The sequence below is a fragment of the Cannabis sativa genome, chromosome X (assembly GCF_029168945.1).
Source record: "Cannabis sativa cultivar Pink pepper isolate KNU-18-1 chromosome X, ASM2916894v1, whole genome shotgun sequence".
Taxonomy (NCBI): domain Eukaryota; kingdom Viridiplantae; phylum Streptophyta; class Magnoliopsida; order Rosales; family Cannabaceae; genus Cannabis; species Cannabis sativa.
In genome coordinates, this window is record NC_083610.1 from 52,321,558 (window position 1) to 52,344,654 (window position 23,097).

Here is a 23,097-nt window from a genome sequence, read left to right on the forward strand (position 1 = left end):
ATTCTTCATCAGTAACTTTAATTTCATCTTGTTATACTCTGCTAGATTATCAGTGTTATCATATCATATACCCCTAGTGAAGAGAACCAATGGTGTGAGGGTAATAGAAGAAACAAGTGTTGGGTTTTATGCCTTAAATAAAACTCTATTTCAATGTAATCCAGATTATTCAATATCAATAAAGTAACAGAAGTATTTTTCATTCATTTGTGTATGTTTTGGTTCACTTAATCAATTGTTTGTCTATTTGATTTATAAATTCATCCAAACCCCTTTCACATACTTGATCATGTTTATTGTGTTGTCAACACAGTGGAAAGTAAACATGACTATGTGAATAAAGTATTCCTAGATTTATCGTAACACCGGGTTTTGCGATATGACAATCTACAACAGAGTTTACTTGCATTTGGAGAAATGTTATGTTCTTTCCAGAACATAGGTTAAAGTAAAGCTCAGGTTGGATGCATGGAGTATGCATTGGAATGGACCGATATTGAACTTTGAAATAGATTTGTGAAACTTACCGTAAATATCTATTCAATTCAATATCATAAGTTGATCCTAGATCACATGATCGAAATCCTGATATGGTTAGGCTCAATTTCAAGAGTGTTATTCGTGTTCTTTGATTTGTTAGTTAAGCCTAATTTTTGGTCAGGGCAATACATACATTTTGGGAACACGGTAGTACGATTGAGTGGGAGCGCTAACATAAATATGGAATCTATAGCTTCTATCTGGCGAATAGTAAGCAAAGGGTGATTTCCTTCGAGCTTAACCAAACGAGATAAATGATTGAGTACTCATTTCACTTAGTTGAAATATCATTTATACAGGGTTGAGTGTTTTAAGGATAAAATACATTGTAGGGTGTTACGGTAATTTAGTCCCTTTACAGTGTAAATCATCCATATAGAGGATCATTGATCACATTAGGATTATAACAATGGATAACTAATGATGTGTCTATATGGTGGAACATATAGAGCATTCTATATACTGAGAGTGCAATTCTGAGTTCTATGTGTGGATTCAACGAAGAATTAATAAGTCAGTGAATTTAAGTGGTAAATTCTAGATCTGCTTATTGGAAGCTCGGATATATAGACCCATGGTCTCCCCACTAGTTGAGATAATATTACTTGTAAGACTCATTTAATTGATTTTAATTAATCAATTAAAATTCTCAAGATAGACTGTGTCTATTTGAGAATTTATCACTTATTAAGGGCAAAACAGTAAATAGAGATTTTGAAGGGCATATTTATTAATTAGGAAACTTTAATTAGTTTCATTATTAATAAAATAAATGACAATATATTATTTGATAATTAATTTTAATTATTAAATAATTAGATTTGACATTTATGTGGTTGAACAAAGGAATTGGCAGTTTTTGACAAAACAGGAAACTATCAGTGTACGAAATGGAAAGTTGGAAAAGTGGCAAGCCTTGTTTCCACAATGCCTAGGCCGGCCACTTAAGTTCCCTTTTCCCTTTGATTTTTTTCAATATTAAATGTCAATTAATTCAATCATAGCCCTGGGTGGTCTTCTATAAATAGAAGGCAAAGGCTCCAGTTTTCAACACAACTGATACACAACATTATTCTGACAGAATTTTCTCTTTGAAAATTCTCTCTGAGCCGCCACCCTCTCTCTCTCTCTCTATTCCTTCACTGTTTTGAAATCTATAAGTGCTAGAGTAGTGCCCACACACATCAAGTAATACCTCAATCATAGTGAGGAAGGCTGTGTAGAATTCATAAACAACAAAGAAGGACTATCAAGCTCAGATCTTGATTATACTCTGCTACAGAAAGGAATCAAGGGTTAGAGATCTGAGTGGGAGGAGACATATATTCCGCTGCACCCAATGTAAGATTTCTGATACTTTTATGTGTTTAATTTTCCATCGTTTTAGAAGTTCATATTTAGGTTGTTAAATCAACATACTTGTGAGTAGATCTAAGTTCCTGGTAAAATAACTTCCAACAACAAGTTGTCTAAATATACTTAGTGGGGGTTGGTTGGTCCGTATTATAATAATTGTACACAAGTTGCATTAAAATGGGTTCTGTCCTTTCACATGGGAAAACTTATTAATTTGACTACACCGAAACTTTAATTTGTTTCAGCCTTTTGATAACAGTGTTTGAAAGGAGAGATAGTCTGCATTTATTAAGTTAGTTTTCTCAACTTCGATAAAGACTATACTTCATTACATTTCTATCTATCTACCTATCTTTTTAACTGGAAATTATTACTTGCATTTGCTTGGCTTAACCTAATGATATGTATGTACATTATAGCTTTATCATCAGCTTCCAACTTAGAAATAAGATGAACATGAATACAGAACGCTTTTCATCACAAAGGGTAGATGAGCAGTATTATTTTAGTGCTTAAGTTTGTCCTCATTCTTTGCTTCCTTGAAATTACACATGCCCATTTTATTGATAAATGATTCTTATATTGAGAAAATTATTGTGCAGATTTTTATTTTGTTAGAGACAAGACAATGATTGTAATTTTTTTTTCTTAATTTTATTGTTACTTTGTTGGAATGGGATTGGATTGGATTAGTTTATGCTTGAATGTGTTAGTGAGCTTTATATATTGATATCTAACACTTGTTGCCAACACTTGAGTATGCTTCATTAGTTTGCATTAGTTTGTAACTTTTTAAATTAATTTTATTATTTTTTTTACATAAGTTTTAGAATTAGTTTTATAATTACATGTAGATTGAATAGATGACAGGAACAAATAGTGAGGTGGTTATTATTAATAATAGCGAAGCTTCTGTTTGGCCTGAAAAACATGAAGAAATTTGTATTGAACTTATGGAAGAAGAAGTTTTGAATGGAAATAGGAATACTACAACCTTTACAAAGCAATCATAGAAGCGTATAAAGGAGGAGCTTTATGCACAAGCGAAGAGAAGTTACACTGATACGCAATTAAGGAACAAATACAATATGTTAAGATAAAAGCACAAGGATTTCAAGTCTTTACTGAAAGAGACTGGCATAGGATTTAGTGTAGTGACTGGACAAGTTACTGCGCCAGATGAAGTGTGGGATAGGCTTATTCGGGTAAAAAATATTTTCAAATGAAAACTTATTGCTTGATTTTTAATAAGTGTTGGTATATTTATCATTATTATTTTATTTTATGTAGGTTAACAAGTCAGCTAAAAAATTTAGAAAAAAGGGTTGTGTACTTTATGGAAAGTTATGCGTTATTTTTGGTGATACCACTGCAACTGGTTCCAATGCTCATCCTTCAACTCGGAGTCCTTCCATAAATATTGATAATGATGATGATGATGCTATGTCAAAGAGTCCATATATTAGGAATCAAGAAAGTAGTTTTGATGAGGATGGTAGCAAAAGAAGAGGTAAATCAAATTCCACTACGAGTTCTCGATCAGAAAAAAAAAGCAAAGTTCTCAGTCGCATTAGCAGAAACATTAACAGTGTATAATGAAACCGCAAAGCGAAAGATGGAAGTGTATGAGAATTCAATGACATCGACAAAACACCACTTATTTGATGAGTGTATCGAAGCTCTCAATCAAATTGATGGAATTAGTGGAGAAGTATATGCAAAGGCTATTGAGAAATTTGAGAGCGAGGTGTCTAGAGCATTATTTCTAAAGATGCCAGAACATAGAAGAATTGATTGGTTGAACTATTTGAAGTGATTTTTTTCACTTTGTTTAACCTTTACACTTTATAATTGTTGGGATTTATGAATAACTTAGTTTGTATGACTTTGTTTGTAAGGATGACTTTGTTTGTATGAATGACTTGTTAGTAATTTACTTTAGCTATCTCCTTTTATCTACAATGTTATTATTATTTTTTATTATATATTTTGTCTCCAAATGTCTCCAGGATAATGTCTACAATTGGGGCACCATTCAACAAAAATAATCTACTTCTTGACGATTCAGACGATGAGTTTGGAGAGTTATTAATTTTATTTGCTTGCGTGGAGTACAATCAATTATATCTAACTAAGGAACCGTGTAAAAATTCGGCCCTTTCAGGACATGAGTATGTAATGGAAGTATTGCATGGTCACGATAGTAGGTGTTATGATTTATTCATAATGGATAAGGACGTCTTCAAACTATTTTGTGGTGTTCTAAAAGAAAAAAATTTATTGAAGAACTCTCGCTATCTTTCTGTTGAGGAGCAAGTTGCTATGTTCTTATTTGTCATTGTACATAATGAACGACATCGTGTAGTTGCTGAGCGATTTCAACACTCCACCTCAACTACATCTGAATACTTTAGGAAAGTTTTGAAGGCGGTATGTCGTTTATCCAAAGAGTTAATTAGTCCACCTTTGTTTGATGTAGTTCCTTCAGAAATTCGATTCAATCCAAAATATTATCCATTGTTCAAGGTAAAAAAATTTATACTATCTCTTTTATTATTATTTTAAAATCTAATAAATAAAGAAAGAACAAAAGCCATTAATTTGTTTTTTATTTTCAGAATTGTGTAGGAGCTATAGATGGGACACATATCTCTACTCATGTCCCCATTAATGAACAAATACCATATCGAGGTCGGAAGGTGGATACAACTCAAAACGTCATGTGTATATGTTCATTTGACATGAAGTTCACATATGTTGTAGCGGGATGGGAAGGATCAGCTAATGATGCACGAATTCTTTCAGAATGTGCCACAAACCCAGATTATGAATTCCCAGCTCCACCCAATGGTAAGTGTTATCAAACTTATTATGTTTATTGACATTATTTTGTATTAATATTTATATGAAAAATTAATATCAATTAACATTGTTTAGGAAAATATTATCTTGTTGATTCTGGATATACAAACATGCCTGGTTTTATTTCCCCATATCGAGGAGAAAGATATCATTTGAATTAATATACAGATCGCAATCCTTCAGGAAAAAGGGAGTTGTTCAATTATCGACATTCGTCTTTGAGAAATGTCATCGAGTGGTGCTTTGGCGTATTGAAGGCTCACTTTCCTATTTTAAAGCAAATGCCTTCCTATGATCTAAAAATACAGAAGTACATTGTGATTGCCTGTTGTGGAATTCATAATTTTATAAGGACAAATGCAGAAAAAGACGTATATTTTGATGGAGATGAAGACATTCCTGAAGTACAAGATGCTACTATACAAAGCACCCACGAAACTTTGAATAATAGTGTTGAGTTTAACATTTCAAGAGATCAACTTCGTGAAATGGCTAATGTCCGTGATGAAATTGCTGATCATATATGGAGAGCAAATCGACGATGAAGATAATGAGTGAAGATTATTAACAATTAGAACTTTTTTAATAGTTTTCTTCAAGATTAGACAATTATTAGTTCATATTTTATTATGACTTTATCAGTTTTGTGTTATAGATAATGAGTTTCGTGATTTTAATTTACTTGAATTTTTTTAAGATGTTAATGAGTATTATTTTTTTATTTTTTTTATAATTTTTATACATTTGTTTAAAAATAAAAATAAATTATATTCATAATTTTTTATTTAAAAAGAGAAAAAAAATCAAAATTTGTGTTTTTTGTTTTTAAAATTGAAAAATAAAAATAGTTACAGAACACACTTTTGTTTTCTGTTTTTAAAATTATAAAAAAAAGTGGTTACAAAACACACTTTTATTTTTTGTTTTTAAAATTTAAAAGTAAAAGTAGTTATAGAACACATTTTTGTTTTTTAAAAACAAAATTTTAAAAACAAAAAATCTACTTTTATTTTTTTGTTTTTAAAATTGAAAAACAAAAGTGTTACCAAACGCCACCTTAGTTTTTGTTATTTTTATAATCAGATTATGTTGGCAATCATAAACAATTTGTTATTTCTAGCAAGTATTTTTATATGGTTATTGTTTTTATTTTGTAACTACTTTTTGTTTTTTAGTCGCTATATTCATTTTAACACATGAAAACATCTCAATATCAACCTAATTACAACCTTTTTTTTAATCAACGAACCTTGCATTTAAACACTTTTATGTGAATTTTTTTGTTATTTGAATATTTATAATGTTAATATTCATTTACTGTATTAATAACATTTGAACATCAACTTAATTACAACTTGCTTTTAATTGATCATGCAAACATTTAATCATTTAACTGTAATATTTATGTCATTTGTATATTAATGATCATAATATCCATTCTCTCTCAACAATATGTCTGGAAAACTTTCACCAAATAAAAAGTTTCAGTTAAAAATAACGAAACCACAAATGAAAATACTATGTATATTTATCTAAATGTTTCAGTATAGTTTTTTTCTAGTTGCTGAATAGTTGTTTGTTCTTTTATGCTGTAATTCTTCTGCACGTTTTTTTGTTGTGCCCCTTTTGTCAACACTTTCCACACTTGTTTTGCTTTTTTGTTTCCCAAGCTGCCGTCATTCTTCTTTTCCTCGGTCTTCCTGATTTGTTTTTTTCTTTTGGAGGCAACACTATGACGTGTTCAAAAAATTCTGGTAGATCCCATTCTCTAAGGTTTCCAACTGGGTATACTATCTCTTTATATGTTTGTAGTCATGCTTTGATGTGTAGTAGTGTGCACAGTAGTTGTATGTGTTTATGTTCAAGTCCTTCATGACAGCAACTGCATGGTTACATGGCATTTCATCTTTTTGAAATCTGTTGCATGTGCATGTCTTGTCCTTCAAGTTTACTATTCTTGTTCTGTCTTCATCTATCACCTCAATTAGGTTTTGATTTGTTGGTTTCACCTGCATTTTTTATGAAGCAACTATAAAACAACCAAAAAACTCTGGAAAAACAACTCTCACAGTTTACTGTATGCGACTAATAATATCAACTTACTATTAATCGCAATGAGTGTACATAGCTCCCTATGAGTTTTTTTTTTTGATGATGGTGTCAGCTTTGTTGTGCAGTTTTGTGCCTCTTTTCTATTATTGTACGTCCACTCTTGTATTTGTGCCCTCAAACACTCCATTAATGTTGTGACTGGTGTTTCCCTTGCTGCTAAATTTGCTGAGTTCAATGCTTCAGCTATGTTAGATGTCATAGTAGAGTACCTATCATTTAAACAGTTTGTACCATCGTTCTAATTTTTAATCCAAGAGATATGCAACATTAAAAAAACCCAAAAACAACATTTTTAATATCAGAAACTGTAAAACATGTTATCCTTTTCTAAAATTAATTTTTATTGTTTTACCTGTTATTTTTTGAATGATATCTTGACCATTTCTCATGGCCAATTTGTTCCAGATACGGTCTTATGCGCTTATCCAAGTTGTCTAGCTCCCTCATATGAAATTCAAACTCCATTTCTGTGTAAGCTTTTGCGGTTGGAAAGAATGGACCTCTGAAATGTTTTGCATTTATTTTGAATTTTGTTTTCAGATTTGACAAGAGGTGGAAGATGCAGTAGCCATGTGTTATTTCTAGGAACACTCTTCTTGTTGCTTTGATGATGCTTTCATGTCTGTCTGATATTAGGTATTGATCTTCTCGAACCCCAAATGCTTCTTTTATTTTTTTGAAGAACCACTCCCATGCTTTATCATTCTCAAAATCAACAATACAATATGCAAGTGGAAATATTTTCGATTCTGCATCTTGTGTGTTTGCACTGAGCAAAGTGCCTCCATACGCGGCCTTTAGGAATGTCCCGTCAACAACAACCATGATTGGCTTGAAGTTTGGCCAACCTTTAATAGCAGCATTTAATGCAACAAATGCATATTGGAAACTATCATCCTCTTGTTTCTCTATGTCAATTATCGTGCCTGCATTTAATTTAAATAGGAATATTTAGCAACTGTTACTCAACCAGTTGGCAACGCAAAAACAACGTTTTTCAGTTCAAAAAATATTTGCGGAAAAAAATATTTTCTTTACCTGGATTTGTTTTCTGTAGCATGTACAGGTATCTTAGCTAGAGATTGTAAGATTCTTTAGCATTTCCATGTAGCTGGCTTTGTGCTCCCTCTTTATTACGCCATGCTTTCATGTAATTCATCTTTATTTCGTATTTGTCTTTTATTTCTCCCTTTATATCTGTTGGACTGCACTTTGTTTTCAAGTTTAAGAACTTTGGTTTTACAAAATCTGCTATCAACTTTGCTGTTGCTTGTCGTTGATCTCCAATTCTTATTGGAACCACACATGTGTGTTCTTCTTGATAACTCCTTATTATGAATGTTTCTGTGTTCCTATTTTTGGAAGGCTGTAAACTCCATTTGCAGTTTGTGTCCTAACAAACTATGTTGTATTCTTTGGTGCAAGATTTCACTACTTTGTATTAAAATGTTTTCTTCATTGCAAAGTAGCATAGGGTACTTATCAATGTATCTTTCTTCTTGTAAATTTGTCTATTTTCTATTATTTCATGTCATTTGTCATTGATGATAATCATTTCTGTGTGGTCGACTTCTTCTTCTTCTTTCTGGTTGTTTTCAAGTTGTTGTACCATTTTTACAGCCACAAGCTTTGCGCAGTCGGTGAAGTCAAAATATTCATCTACTGCTGGAGTTTTTTCGTTGTTGTTTTCTGGTTGTTGGATGGTTGATTTTGATGTTACAATCCCTGTCTCGAGAAAAAATGTATCATCTTGAACTGATCCAATTGTGTGTGCAGATAGTTGTTTGGAAGTTGTTGGTGGGTTGTTTCCAGGTTGCTGCACATCTGCCTGTGCTGAGTTGTTGTCATATGTTGCCATCATCATATTGTTGCACACCATTGTTTGGTTAGGTGTTGCTGTGTTGCTGATTTTGTTCACACACAATGGGTACCGTGTGAAATCAGTCTCTTTGCTTAATAGCTTTATGTAAAACAACAAACTTTTGTCATCCTTTATATGTAGTGGTTGGCATCCTTCTTTCAGTTGGTATTTCAGTTGTATTTGTGTTGTTTTAGGGTTGCATTTGAGTTCTTCCATCATTATTTTCACTAGTTCATCAAAAGTGCAATTGCTGGAAATTAATTCTCCACTTGATTCATATTCAACATAGTTTTTCTTGTCATCCCAATGTCCATTGCTCTGTACCAAAATTTGTAGAGGTTCCATGTCTTGAAATAATGTTCATTTAATATTTTTTTTTTAAGTTTCAGAAGTTGCAAATAACTATTTTAATCTAACAAAAAAAACTAATAAACAACTCTTTTGAATGATAATAGTTGCAAATAACATTTCAATGTGAATTACTATTTTTATCTATCAAATCAACTATTAAACAACTATTTTGAAGCATGCAATCGGTAATAAGAATAAATTCAACAATTCTTGTTAGCAGATACTTAAACAACAATTATATTACTGGAAAACAACTTATAAACAATTGTTTACAGATTAAAACCCTGTCGCTTCTAATTATGTGCATTACTATTTTTTAGATGCAATCCCTTCTTGATTTTTTGTTCAGATTTACCAAATTTCCTTATCCTTTCAATTTGTTCATGATTTCCTCAATTTATAACACATTTTCAATTATGTAGAATCAAAAATTAGGAAGAGATTCACGAAGAAATTGTTGAACCTTCAATTATTTCTCTGATTCGATTATGGGTGAGGTTCAATGTTTTTCCGATGTCCTTCTCTTCGAATCCTCTCCTTTGTACGCGGTGAGTTTTTGATTCTAGGTTGTTTTTGCATTTTTTGTTCAGCAATGGAGGTTGATTACTCTTTTTTTTTTCTCCTTTTCGTATTTGGATTTTTCGGGATTTGATTGCTTTTTCCTTGAGATCTACATCTTGTTTTGAGTTGATTTTCCTGGTTTTTGAAAGAAAATGGTGGAGATTTGGTTGTTTGGGGTGGTTCAGCTAGGTCACGAAAAAGGAGGACTCTCCTCCGTTTATTTTGGGTTGGTCGGTATTTTTGTAAATAGAAATTTTTGTTTTCTATTTATGTTTATTTTTTTTAGGTTATATATGTAAATTGCCTTCCTTTTTAGTTTATTATAGAAAAAATTCTAAAAAAAACTCATAAAGACTGCTACTTCTTAGAGCAAGAATAAAATTATTTTAAATTTATTTTAGTGAATAAAATAATATTTAAATTATAGAATATTAAAATAATATATGTAAAATATATGTTATTTATTTTTATTTTTATATATTATTTTAATGAAATAATTCGCGATTCACACATATTTTTACAATAATATAAAAATTTTATATTGCTAAATCTTTGTGTAAGCTTATGTACTAATCTATCCTACTATAAGTGTGCCTTTTAGCTGCTTTTGTTCTCTTTATGTTGCATATATCATTCATGATATAATTAGTTCCAAACTTCTCACCCCAAAATTTTTTCTTCTTGCCATATATATGTCTCAAAGTATTTATATTTTTTATGTCCCCATCTCTTCTATATCTATATATTTATATAATTCTCTTACTAAGCAAGGGGATGTGTCATATTAAAATTTCTCAGTCTTTTAATGCATAGAAACATGAAAATGTTAATATTTATTTGATTGCATTAAAAATTAATTATATGTGAGTTAAGAAAATTAGGTTCCTAACATGGTAACTTGCCACATCACCATCCCTCACAACAACATTATATATATAGATTTAGAACAAATGCTCTAAATACGAGATGACCCTTCTACTACTACTCCTCCTCTCTCTCTCTCTCTCACTTTCTCTCTTCTCTCTCTCTCTCTCTCTCTCTCTCTCTCTCTCTTAATCTGTCAATTTTTTTTCTTTGTGCTACAGCCTAAATGATATATATATTATTATAGTTTGGGTTATTTCTATCTTGATTAGTTAGTAATTTTGGCTTTCAAAAATTTAAATTTTATGTTGGTTTTTGCTATGTATGTTGATTATTTTATTTCACTTAATTTTTCATAAGAATTTTTATACTTTATTTTGAAGTTAATGGAGTTGAACTCTAATGGTGCAAGATCATGGGCTATGACTCCAACAAAGGCTTCAGTATTTTTTTAATTTCTTGCTTTATCTTTAAATTAGTAGGTGTTTGTTATCTTTCTAAATTCTATATTATTCAATGTATTTATATATATATATGGAAGAGGTTTCAATGGTTACATTTTTATTGTAACCATCATGGTTACATTTTTTTAAGCCATTAGATTACTATTAAATGGTTGTGATTATTTTGGAAATTAAATAAAAATAAATAATAAATAACTTGTAACCTGAAAGTAACCTAATCATTTATTTCCTTATAAAACTTTAATTAAGATTAATTATATTTTAAAATTAAATTAATTATAATTATTAATTAATTTTTTGCAATTCATTACTATATAAGGATCTTTTAGCAATTTATTTTTTTATACTTAAATTATTTAAAATTTTATAGCAAAACTTTTTATAATTTAAAATTATACACATATAATTTCATAATTTAAATTTTATTATACTTGTAATCTTAATTTTAAATTATTACACTTAATTATTTATTTTTTTTATTTAAATATTTAAAAAGTAAAAAATGAAATAAGTTGAAGGATTTTTTAGAAAAAAAAATGGTTGCACTTGTTATCGATTGATTAGCTTGAGGCCTCATACTTAGTTCATATAATTGTAACAAAATAATTAAATATCATTTAAAAATAATTAATTATTTGAAAATTTATTATAAGAAGAGAATTTTAATTTGTGTCAAAAGAAGTTTAATTTTTGTAAAAAAAAAAAATAAATTTTATTGTAAATATTATAATTAAATGGTTTAATTATTAAAATAAGTCAACTAAGGATTTAAATATAAATAGTAATTGCTAAAAGAGGTCTTGTTAAATATTTAATTAATTATTTTAAGAAAATAGTTAATTATAATTAAATAATTCTAAAAAAAGAATGTCTATTTAATTAATTATTTTAAGAAAATAGTTAATTATAATTAATTAAATCTAAAAAAGGAAAGTTTACCTATTAGTAACCTGCTATTACAGGTTAAAAAAAATGTAACCATATGATTACAATAAAAATGTAACCATTGAATAGTCACCCATATATATATTTATTAATTACATATGTAGATTATAACTATATGAGATAAGGAAATACTAAAAGTTTACTTTTTATATTTTTATATTTTGCATTGAATAGTTTCTTTTTTTTTCTGTTTCGTTTAGAGTCTAAAGAATTTGTACTCATAATTCATTCTTTACTGATAATTTGTATCAAAAATCAAAATATATATATATATATATATATGTTGTGATTCAGAACTTTAACCAGGAGATAAGTTGAGAAATTTGACCAGGAAGAAGGTTACTTTGTCTGGAAATCATTACAATAAGAAAATAAAGAATCTGCAAGACTACAATGAGCGGTAAGTTCGTCCTTGAAGGTGGTAATATTTGAGAAGCTGATTTTTTTCCTTTCCATGTCATAAGGCAGTAATTTTTTATTTTTGTTTGGTGGTTTTTGGGTCCAAAAGCTTGGTCTTGGTAGTCTGGATAGTTTTTCAAGCACGTCATTTCAGTTTTGCTTAAGTGATATTTTTTGAGAGATCAATTCCAAATAATTTGTATGGTAGCATATCCAGGCTTCTTAACTAATTACTGTCACTGATGTTTTGCTCTCTTCACAATTTTTGCAATTGAATTGAAAGTTGGACATTTCTTCATAATTTGCTCAGTGTTCAGGAACTACTTTAATGAGCCAGAAGCTCTATACATAGACGATGTGGTATATGTTTGAACGATTTTTGTCTTTTGTTGTTTATATAAATGACAATGCTAACCTAATTAATCTTATTATACATTGCTACTTTAAAAAGTTCCAATAATTTTTTTCCTTCTGTGTCCCTTTCAATTTTTGCTTGGTTTTGTTTAATGCAGAAGTTGAGATCATCTCTAATGACCAGGTACCATTTCATAGTTCCCCCACTCTATATATTTTCAATTTTTGTTCATGTCTAAATGGAGGTTGTTTTATTACTGTGATATGCTGGTTTTGATTTTGGGGATGTAAGTTGACTATATTATGGTGTTTTATCTTCATATCATCATTTTGTTATATAAATCTCGAATAATATAAGATTTTTTAAAAAATTTATCCCCATTTTTCCACTACTCATTCTCAAAATGGAGAATACTATGGATTGAGATTATGTTTAAAATACTTGTATTTCATCGATCTTAGAACTGTAAGATTTTCAATATAGTTTCTGCCTAAGAGATGATCAATCATGAAAAAGATTGATCAGTATTTTATGCATGTGATTCAAATATTTATTTTTCATAAATCTATGTTATAAAAGATAATTCAGCTCTATTTTTGTGTATGCCTGTCCTGTATTATAGAGGTAATAAATAATTGTGTGTTGTGCCCAACCACCTGTATATTTGTTTCTCCTAAAATTTGGAATGAAGAGACTATGTCAACCGAAAAGATGATAGTAAATTGAAGCCACATGGTTTCTCAGTTTTTGTATGGTTTCCTGCTCTTAGAGGTTTGAGCATAATATTTAGCACTTTCTGTGGCACAAAATGGTAAAATATTCATGCACTTAAAAAAGGTCATGGCAACCATACAGCCTCACCAACAACAAGGAATAATGTAAAACATGTAGGTTTTAATAGCTTTAGAAAATGTGCGCACTACAAGAGGAATTCTCCCTCTCATAACAAGAGTGATAACAAGAGCCTATAAAATTTGCAATCTTTGAAGATGCTATTGAGATGCTATGTTTGATGATGTTATTGTTGATAGATCAACATAATTACTATATCAATATGACAAAATTTTTTACTATCAATATCAATATATATAAAGGAGAAAAATAAGACGGTGATATGACGCTATAAAATTAATTCAAAGCTATTTTTTTTTACTCTCCTTAATTCTCTAATTTTTAATATTTTAATAGACCATAAATCTACAAATTGATATTTTACTATTATTTTAATAATCAATAATCAATCAATATATCAATATCTATATATCTATATATATATATAGAACACTTCTTAATGGGTATTACCCATTGATGGTTACTAAACAATTTAACTATAAATATTAATTTTTAAAATATTAAATTATTAGATTTTTCCCTATAAGGGGTTGAACCTCTATAAATCTGGTGTCTTCTTTACTTTTCTATATTATTTATTGTCAAATCGCTTTAATTAAGACTCCCTATTGTTGGCTAAAAGCGATGCCAACATTTTGGTGCTTTCATTGAGAGCAAAAAAACACAAAGTTTTTGTCTTGAGTCTTTTTTAGGACACAAGATAATTGTGCAAAATCAAAGGGGAAATCAAACTAATACAACCGATCCAATGGTGACAAATCTGAATGTGCAGACACTTGAGAACCCAAGAGATCTGCCGAGGATAGTGTTGACAATTATTTTACCAGGATCTTAGATCTACTCACAAGTATGTTTATTAACATCCTAAATATGAACTTTCTAAAACGATGAAATAAACACGTATAAAGTTTAAGAAACCTTACATTGGGTGCAGCGGAATTAAATGACTCCTTCCGTTCAGATCTCTAACCCTTGTATCTTTTATGTAGCAGAGTATTATCAAGATCTGAACCTGGATCACTTTCTCTGAATCCTTGATGCTGAAACTCCTTTGCTGATGATCTTTCTTCACGATTTTCCTCACTATGATTGAGGTATTGCTTGCTGTGTGTGGGCACTACTCTAATCACTAAGGTAATTTCGAAATTCTAAGGAAGAAGAGAGAGAGAGGGTGGCGGCCAAGGTAGAGAGAGAAAGGCTCAGGTTTTCTGATTCAGAAGTGTGTTTTTCCTGAAGCCTTCACTACCTATTTATAGCATTCCACTAGGGTTAGGTTTGAATTATTTAGCATTAAAATAATGAAAATATCAGTTTAAAATGCCTACAAAAGTGGCCGACCATGGCTTGATGGATTTGGGCCTTGCTTTTTGCAATTTTACAATTTTAACACTTTTGTATCTGATTTTCTCAAAAATGCCAATTTTCCAATTCAACCATTTAAATGCCAATTCTAACTATTTAATAACTATAAATAATTATTAAATAATATTGTCATTTATCATATTTATTAATTGAACCATACAAAGTATCATAATTAACAAATATGCCCCTAATAACTCTTTCTTTACAATTTCGCCCTTACTTAGTAAAAATTTCACAAATAGACATAGTCTAATTTGTGAATTATAATTGATTAATCAAAACCAATTACATGAGTCTTACAAACAATATTATCTCAACTAGTGCGGGGACCATGGGTCTATATAACCGAGCTTCAAATAAGTAGATCAAGAATTTAGCACTAAAATTCACTAACTTATTAATTCTTCGTTGAATCCACGCATAGAACTTAGAATTGCACTCTCAGTATATAGAATGCTCTATATGTTCCACCATATAGACGCATCATTAGTTATCCATTGTTATAATCCTAATTTGATCAATGATCCTCTATATGAATGATCTACCTTGTAAAGGGATTAGATTACCGTAACACCCTACTATGTATTTTATCCTTAAAACACTTGACCCCGTATAAATGATATTTCAGCTTATGTGAAATGAGTACTCCACCATTTATGTTCGTTTGGTCAAGCTCGAAGGACATCATCCTTTGCTTACTATTCGCCAGATAGAAGCTATAGATTCCATGTTTATGCTAGCGCTCCCACTCAATTGCACTACCGTGTTCCCAAAATGTACGTATCACCTTGACCTAAAAGTAGGCTTAACTAAAAAATCAAAGAACACGAATAGCCTTTCAAGATTGAGCCTAATCATAACAGGATTAAGAACATTTGATCTAGGATCAACTTGGCGATATTGACTTGAATAGATTTTACGGTAAGTTTAATTAAATCTAAGTCAAAGTTCAATATCGGTCCCTTCCGATGCATACTCCATGCATCCAACCTGAGCTTTACTTTAACCAATGTTCTGGAAAGAACATAGCATTTCTCCAAATGCAAGTAAACTCTTGTTGTAGATTATCATATCAGTAAAACCCTGTGTTTGATAAATCTAGGAAACTTTATTCACATAGTCATGTTTACTTTCCAATGTGATGACAACACAATAAATAGGATCAAGTATGTGAAAAGGGTTTAAGATGAATTTATAAATTAAATAGACAAGCAATTGATAAAGTGAACCAAAACATACACAAATGAATGAAAAATACTTCTGTTTCTTTATTGATGTTGAATAAAATAGATTACATTGAAATGGAGTTTTATTTAGGGCATAAAACCTAAGAGATAGGCCTCACGTAGATTAATTCTCAACCACCAACAGGTCCACAGACTGTAGGTCAAGGAGTGACTACCCCTCTACTCCACCCATGCAAGAAACTAGGAATGCTAGTACTTGTTAGGTTATATGAAGCCTATGTTTCGGGTCTGAAAAGTAAGCATTTTCTCGTCTATTGGTGTCTTTTGGAGCGGTTTTACGCTTCATTTTCATTGTTTCAGGTTCCTGGGGTATCAAAGTTCAAATTCAGTTAATTGGTGAAAAGACGGGACAAACTGGCAAAAAATTTGAAAATCTGCTCAAGAGACGTCAGTAGTCGCAACCACCAATGAGCCAGGTCGCGACCCTTTTCTGTGGTCGCGACTTTGGTCGCGACTTCGAGATTTTGGCAGAACCTAGGATTTTTGAGGTTTGCCTGTAGTCGCGACCACCTTATAGGCTAGTCGCGACTAGGTACGGACATCGTGGTTTTGACCTAATTTTTATTTTTCTCTCAATTGGAGGCACACCTTTCATCCCTATATAAGGAATACAACTCAGAAGGTCAAACTAAGCAGAAATAGACCTGAATAGTGGATGAAAGTGGAGAGGAAGCTGTCTTGAAGACCCGGAGCGATATCACCTTCTAGTTTCTTTCTTTTACTTTTATTTCTTTCTTTTATGTTTAGTTTTGTTTCAGATTCAGATTTAATCATGGATGTTTTTATTGTTTTTATGAGCTAAATTTCCCATTAAAGGAGGATGATGAATGTTGTTTAAGTTTATGCCTAGTTAATAAATAATTACCATTCCTCCATCTTGATTGTGAATACTATCTATATTTATGTTTAATTCCATGTGCAAGATTGATCACCTTTTACATGTTTAATGATCTCAATTTGAAATCTGAAAAGTGAGAATTGAGAATGCTAAAATTGGATAGTCTAGGTTTTGATGTAAAACGAAAGTATTTACATAGCCTTAGTGATAAAAAGATTATTGCTTAATGCTGATTTCATGTTGATTTAATTAAGAAGTTAATTGGAGAACATGTGATTTAGAACCTAAAAGATCTGAAAAGAGTTAGGTTAATTCATAATCTGTCATTCACATTGAGAAAAGGATAGCACTTAGGTATTAACATTGGTAACTTAACAATAGGATTCACCTCCCTACTCTCTCATCCTGATTAATCTTCATTTATTCTTTTAATTTTCTGAATTGTTCTATTTTATTCACAAAAAAAGTATTGTTTTACCAGATAGAATCATAAGTATAATTTAGTAGTACTTAGTCCAATTCCCTGTGGTTCGATCTCACGTGCGTGAGATACTACTTGATTGCGTATACTTGCGTAGTAACCATAATTTTTGTAACAAGTTTTTGGCGCCGTTGCGGGGGAATTGTTAAAAGATTAATATTACACAAAATTATACTAACTTCTACTTTGGTATATTTTCTCTTGCTGAATTTTTAACCTTTCTCTTACAAAACTGTTCTTATCTATTTCAGGTAATTTGAGTGCATGCGCCGCCAAGGGCAAGCAGTTGTATTACCCGTTGACCCTGAAATCGAGAAAACTTGTAGGAGAAACCGAAGGAACAAGAGGCAAGAAAGAGTTTCAGCAACTGCTGAAACATCAGAAATCATGGCTGCTAATGTGAATGCTAATGCTGCTAATAACGATAATAATGGTGGTGTCGTTGAAGATCAAGCTAATGGTCGTAGTTTGAGAGATTACATTCTCCCTACTTTTATGGGAGTGCAGTCATGTATCAGGCCACCGACAGTGGATGCTAATAACTTTGAGATCAAGCCTGCCATACTTCAAATGGTGCAGTCCTCAGTTCAGTTTGGTGGCCTCCCTTCTGAAGATCCTAATCTGCATCTCTCGAACTTCATGGAACTTTGTGAGACTTTTAAAGTCAATGGAGTTAGTGATGATGCCATTCGTCTGAGGCTGTTTCCATTCTCGCTCAGAGAACGAGCCAAGAGCTGGTTGAATTCCCTGCCACCCAACTCTATAGCCACCTGGAATGATTTTGCAACGAAATTTTTGTCAAAGTTCTTTCCTCCAGCAAAGTCTCCCAAACTGCGAGGAGAAATCAACAACTTCTGTCAACACGATAATGAATCTCTCCATGAGTCTTGGGAGAGGTTTAAGGATCTGATCAGAAAGTGCCCTCATCATGGTATAGAGAAGTGGATGCTGGTTCACAATTTTTACAACGGGTTGGTTGGTAATACTAGGACTCTTATAGATGCAGCAGCTGGTGGAGCTTTTATGAGAAAGAGTGTAAATGAGGCTTATGATCTGTTGGAGGAGATGGCTCTAAACAATCAACAGTGGCCAACTGAAAGGAGTCAAACTAAGAAGGTAGCTGGTGTGCTAGAGGTGGATGCCATAACAAAGCTAACAACTCAAGTTGAGGCCCTAACAAAGCTGATCGCAGGGCAAGCCAAACAAGCTCAAGTGGTTTGTGAGATATGTGGAGGTCCCCATCACTTTTCTGAGTGTCAAGCAGATGTGGATGATTTGCCAATGGATGAAGCAAAAGCCATTGAAAATTATTCTCAGAACAACAACAACAACTATGGGTTCAATAAAGGAGGTAACCGAAGAAACAGTGGGTTCTATCAGCAACGAAATCAGAACCAGACACAGAACCAACAGTATACTCAACAACAAGCCTCTGGTGGAAATTTTAGTTTGCAAACAGATTTATTGCTACAATTTATGACTGAAACTAGATCTTCCATTAAAGACTTGCAGACTCAAATGGGCCTACTAACAACTCAGGTAGCAACCCGTCCTCAAGGAAATTTTCCTAGCACAACTGAAGTCAATCCCAAAGAAAAATGCACGGCAATTACCCTGAGGAGCGGTAAGAAATATGATGGGCCTGAATTGACACAACCAGTAGATGAGGAGATTAAAGTTCAACCAGTGCCAACCCCAACATCAACAGTAGAGAAGGCTACTGATAGCCCAGCACCACCACAACAGTTTCCACCAATCGGTATTGATCATCATGTGAAAATACCCTATCCTCAGAGACTCCGAAAGACCAATCTAGACAAGCAGTTCACCAAATTTCTAGAGGTTTTCAAAAGACTACACATTAACATTCCCTTTGCTGAAGCTTTAGAACAAATGTCGAGTTATGTGAAGTTCATGAAGGAGATTCTGTCAAGGAAGAGAAAGATGGAGGACTATGAGACAGTGGCTCTAATTGAAGAGTGCAGCGCCATTCTGCAGAAGAAACTCCCTCCCAAACTCAGAGATCCAGGGAGTTTCACTATTCCTTGTACCATTGGGAGAATTGAAGGAATAAATGCACTATGTGACTTGGGAGCCAGCATTAACTTGATGCCTCTGTCAGTGTTTAAAAGATTGCAGTTGGGAGAAGCAAAGCCAACCACGGTAAGTTTACAATTGGCGGATCGATCACTAGCTCATCCAAGAGGAGTCATTGAGGATGTGTTAGTCAAAGTTGACAAGTTCATCTTTCTAGCTGACTTTATTATTCTGGATATGGAAGAAGATAGCAATGTCCCAATCATTCTTGCGAGACCATTCTTGGCAACTGGCCAAGCCTTGATCGATGTCCAGAAGGGTGAATTAAAGCTGAGAGTCCAAGTAGAAGAAGTGGTCTTTAATGTGTTAAAAGCAATGACATACCCAAAGGCAAGTGATAACTGTCTCTTCATTGATTTGATTGATACAATTGTGAGTGAGAAAAAGCTGCTAGATGATCCTCTCGAACTGAGCCTAACTGAAGATGAATTGACGGAGCAAGAGGGACAAGATGTAATGGGTTATGTGAAATGGCTTGACTCCTATGGGCCATTGAACAGAAGGTATTATGAGGAGTTGGCAGTAGTTCCAAAAGAGCTGATGCCATCTACTGAAAAACCTCCAGAGCTTGAGTTGAAGGTGCTTCCTAGTCACTTGCGGTATGAGTTTTTGGGTGAAGATAAAAAACTGCCAGTTATTGTGTCAGATTCTCTTTCTGATGTGGAAATTGATAGAATGTTGAGGGTACTCCGAGCTCACAACAAGGCCATTGCTTGGATACTGGGTGATGTCAAAGGAATCAATCCTTCAACTGTGATGCACCGAATCCTGATGGAAGAGAATGCCAAACCAACAATCGACGCACAACGTAGACTCAATCCACCTATGAAGGAAGTTGTCAAAAAAGAAGTAGTCAAGTGGTTGGATGCTGGAGTGGCCTATCCCATCTCAGATAGTAAGTGGGTTAGCCCGGTGCAAGTGGTTCCAAAGAAAGGTGGAATGATCGTGATCAAGAATGAAAAGAATGAGTTGATTCCCACAAGAACAGTCACTGGTTGGAGGATTTGTATCGACTATAGGAAACTCAACAAAGCAACCCGAAAAGATCACTTTCCCTTGCCCTTCATTGATCAAATGCTAGACAGATTGGCGTGGCAAGAATATTACTGTTTTCTTGATGGTTACTCTGGATACCACCAAATAGCCATAGCACCTGAAGATCAGGAAAAGACTACTTTCACATGTCCCTACGGTACCTTTGCTTTCAGAAGAATGCCATTCGGATTGTGCAACGCCCCTGCTACTTTTCAAAGGTGTATGATGGCTATCTTTTCAGACTTAATTGAATCCTGTATTGAGATCTTTATGGATGATTTCTCGGTCTTTGGCTCCTCCTTCGATCATTACTTAGAAAATTTAGAAAAGGTGCTAATTAGATGCGAGAAGTCTAACTTGGTGCTAAACTGGGAGAAGTGCCACTTTATGGTAACAGAAGGAATTGTTCTAGGACACAAAATTTCAAAAGCAGGAATTGAGGTGGACAAGGCTAAAGTTTCAACAATAGAGAATTTGCCACCTCCAGTTTCTGTGAATGGAGTAAGGAGTTTCTTAGGACATGCTGGTTTCTACCGATGATTTATTAAGGACTTCTCAAAGATCTCCAAACCATTGTCTAGTTTACTTGTTAATGGCGTTCCATTTGACTTTGGAGAAGATTGCTTAAAGGCATTCCAGGTTCTAAAGGAAAAATTGATTTCAGCACCAATAGTCACTTCACCAAATTGGGAGTTGCCTTCCGAGTTGATGTGCGATGCAAGTGATTATGCAATCGGAGCGGTCTTGGGTCAAAGGGTTGACAGGGTGTTTCACACAATCTACTATGCTAGCAGAACCCTGAATGATGCTCAATTAAATTATGCCACTACAGAGAAAGAGATGCTGGCAATTGTGTTTGCTTGTGAGAAGCTCCGACCCTACCTAATTGGGAATAAGGTTATTGTCTATACAGATCACTCAGCGATCAAATACCTTATGACCAAGAAGGATGCCAAGCCAAGATTGATTCGGTGGGTACTTCTACTCCAAGAGTTTGACTTAGAGATAAAAGACAAAAAGGGCACTGAAAATCTGGTAGCAGATCACCTGTCAAGACTAGAGCTGGAAGAGAGTCAGAATACGAAAGAGGTACAGATAAATGAGCAATTTCCTGATGAACAACTCTTTAGTGTGAGGGAAAACCTGATGGTACCGTGGTATGCTGATTATGTCAACTTCTTGGCTGCAAAAATAACTCCTCCTGAGCTTTCACGTCAACAATTGAAGAAGTTCTTTTCTGAGGTGAAACATTATTATTGGGAAGAGCCAATCCTCTACAAGCACTACGCTGATCAGATAATTAGAAGATGTGTGCCTGAAGAGGAGATGTATTCTATCGTAAATCATTGTCATGCTTTGCCATGTGGAGGACATTTCAGTGGGACCAGAACCGCTGCTAAGGTGTTGCAAAGTGGATTCTTTTGGCCAACACTATTTAAAGATGCTAGTACCTTTGTGAAGGCATGTGATCGTTGTCAACGAATAGGTAATATCTCAAGGAGGAACGAAATGCCTTTAACAGGAATCTTGGAAGTGGAATTGTTTGATGTGTGGGGGATAGACTTCATGGGTCCTTTTCCTTCATCTTTAAACAATCAATACATCTTATTGGCTGTGGACTATGTGTCTAAATGGGTTGAAGCTGCAGCTACACCACAGAATGATGGTAAAATAGTTCTCCGCTTTTTGCAAAAGAACATCTTCACTCGGTTTGGTACTCCTCGAGCAATCATAAGCGATGAAGGGAGTCACTTCTGCAACAAATAGTTTGAAGCACTCCTTTCAAGATATGGTGTCCGACATCGAACTGCTTTACCATACCATCCCCAGAGTAATGGTCAAGCTGAAATTTCTAATCGGGAGATAAAGATGATTCTAGAGAAAACAGTGGAGAGATCAAGGAAAGATTGGTCAAGAAAGTTAGATGACGCATTGTGGGCATATAGAACAGCTTTTAAAACACCGATTGGCATGTCTCCATATCGGTTGGTGTTTGAAAAGGCTTGTCATCTGCCGGTGGAGTTAGAACATAAAGCTTTCTGGGCCATGAAGACTCTCAACTGGAATTGAAAGCTGCAGGAGAGAAAAGGCTACTACAATTGAATGAACTTGAGGAGTTTCGTAATGAGGCCTATGAGAACGCAAAGATCTACAAGGAGAGAACCAAGAGGTGGCATGACCAAGGCTTAGTTAGGAAAGAGTTTCAACCTGAGCAGCAAGTGTTACTATTTAATTCAAGGTTAAAGTTGTTTCCTGGTAAGCTGAAGTCAAGGTGGTCAGGACCATTTACCGTGGTCAAGGTATTTCCCTATGGCGCTGTGGAGTTAAAAGGTGAAGGTCCAGCAACTTTCAAAGTTAATGGACAGCGTTTAAAGCTCTACTTGGGAGGTCAATTTGACCAAGCCAAGTCCGCCATTATTCTGGCGCCTCTCTAGACAACAGCTCAGCGTCCGGCTATACGACGATAAAGACAGTGCTCTTGGGAGGCAACCCAAGTGTTTTCTTTAATTTTCCA

General features: G+C 33.2%; 2 protein-coding genes, 1 long non-coding RNA gene and 1 other non-coding gene across 4 annotated transcripts; 2 read left to right on the forward strand and 2 right to left on the reverse strand.

The window, feature by feature from the left end:
- Positions 1 to 1,653: 1,653 nt before the first annotated feature.
- Positions 1,654 to 5,456, forward strand: LOC115720872 (uncharacterized). The gene is made up of 2 exons (XR_009685021.1): positions 1,654 to 4,746; positions 4,834 to 5,456. It is a non-coding gene; the product is annotated as an uncharacterized LOC115720872 (long non-coding RNA).
- Positions 5,457 to 6,548: 1,092 nt separating this feature from the next.
- Positions 6,549 to 7,930, reverse strand: LOC133032273 (uncharacterized). Its single transcript, XM_061106154.1, has 4 exons — positions 7,909 to 7,930; positions 7,223 to 7,796; positions 6,944 to 7,079; positions 6,549 to 6,767 (listed from the first exon to the last, which is right to left on the reverse strand). The coding sequence occupies exons 1-4, from the start codon at positions 7,928 to 7,930 to the stop codon at positions 6,549 to 6,551; spliced, it is 951 nt and encodes a 316-aa protein (XP_060962137.1).
- Positions 7,931 to 17,648: 9,718 nt separating this feature from the next.
- On the forward strand, positions 17,649 to 21,137 carry LOC133031876 (uncharacterized). Its single transcript, XM_061105628.1, has one exon. The coding sequence runs from the start codon at positions 17,715 to 17,717 to the stop codon at positions 21,120 to 21,122; it is 3,408 nt and encodes a 1,135-aa protein (XP_060961611.1). The 5' UTR covers positions 17,649 to 17,714; the 3' UTR covers positions 21,123 to 21,137.
- LOC115721560 (small nucleolar RNA R71) lies at positions 18,279 to 18,385 on the reverse strand. The gene has a single exon (XR_004012575.2). It is a non-coding gene; the product is annotated as a small nucleolar RNA R71 (small nucleolar RNA).
- Positions 21,138 to 23,097: the final 1,960 nt, after the last annotated feature.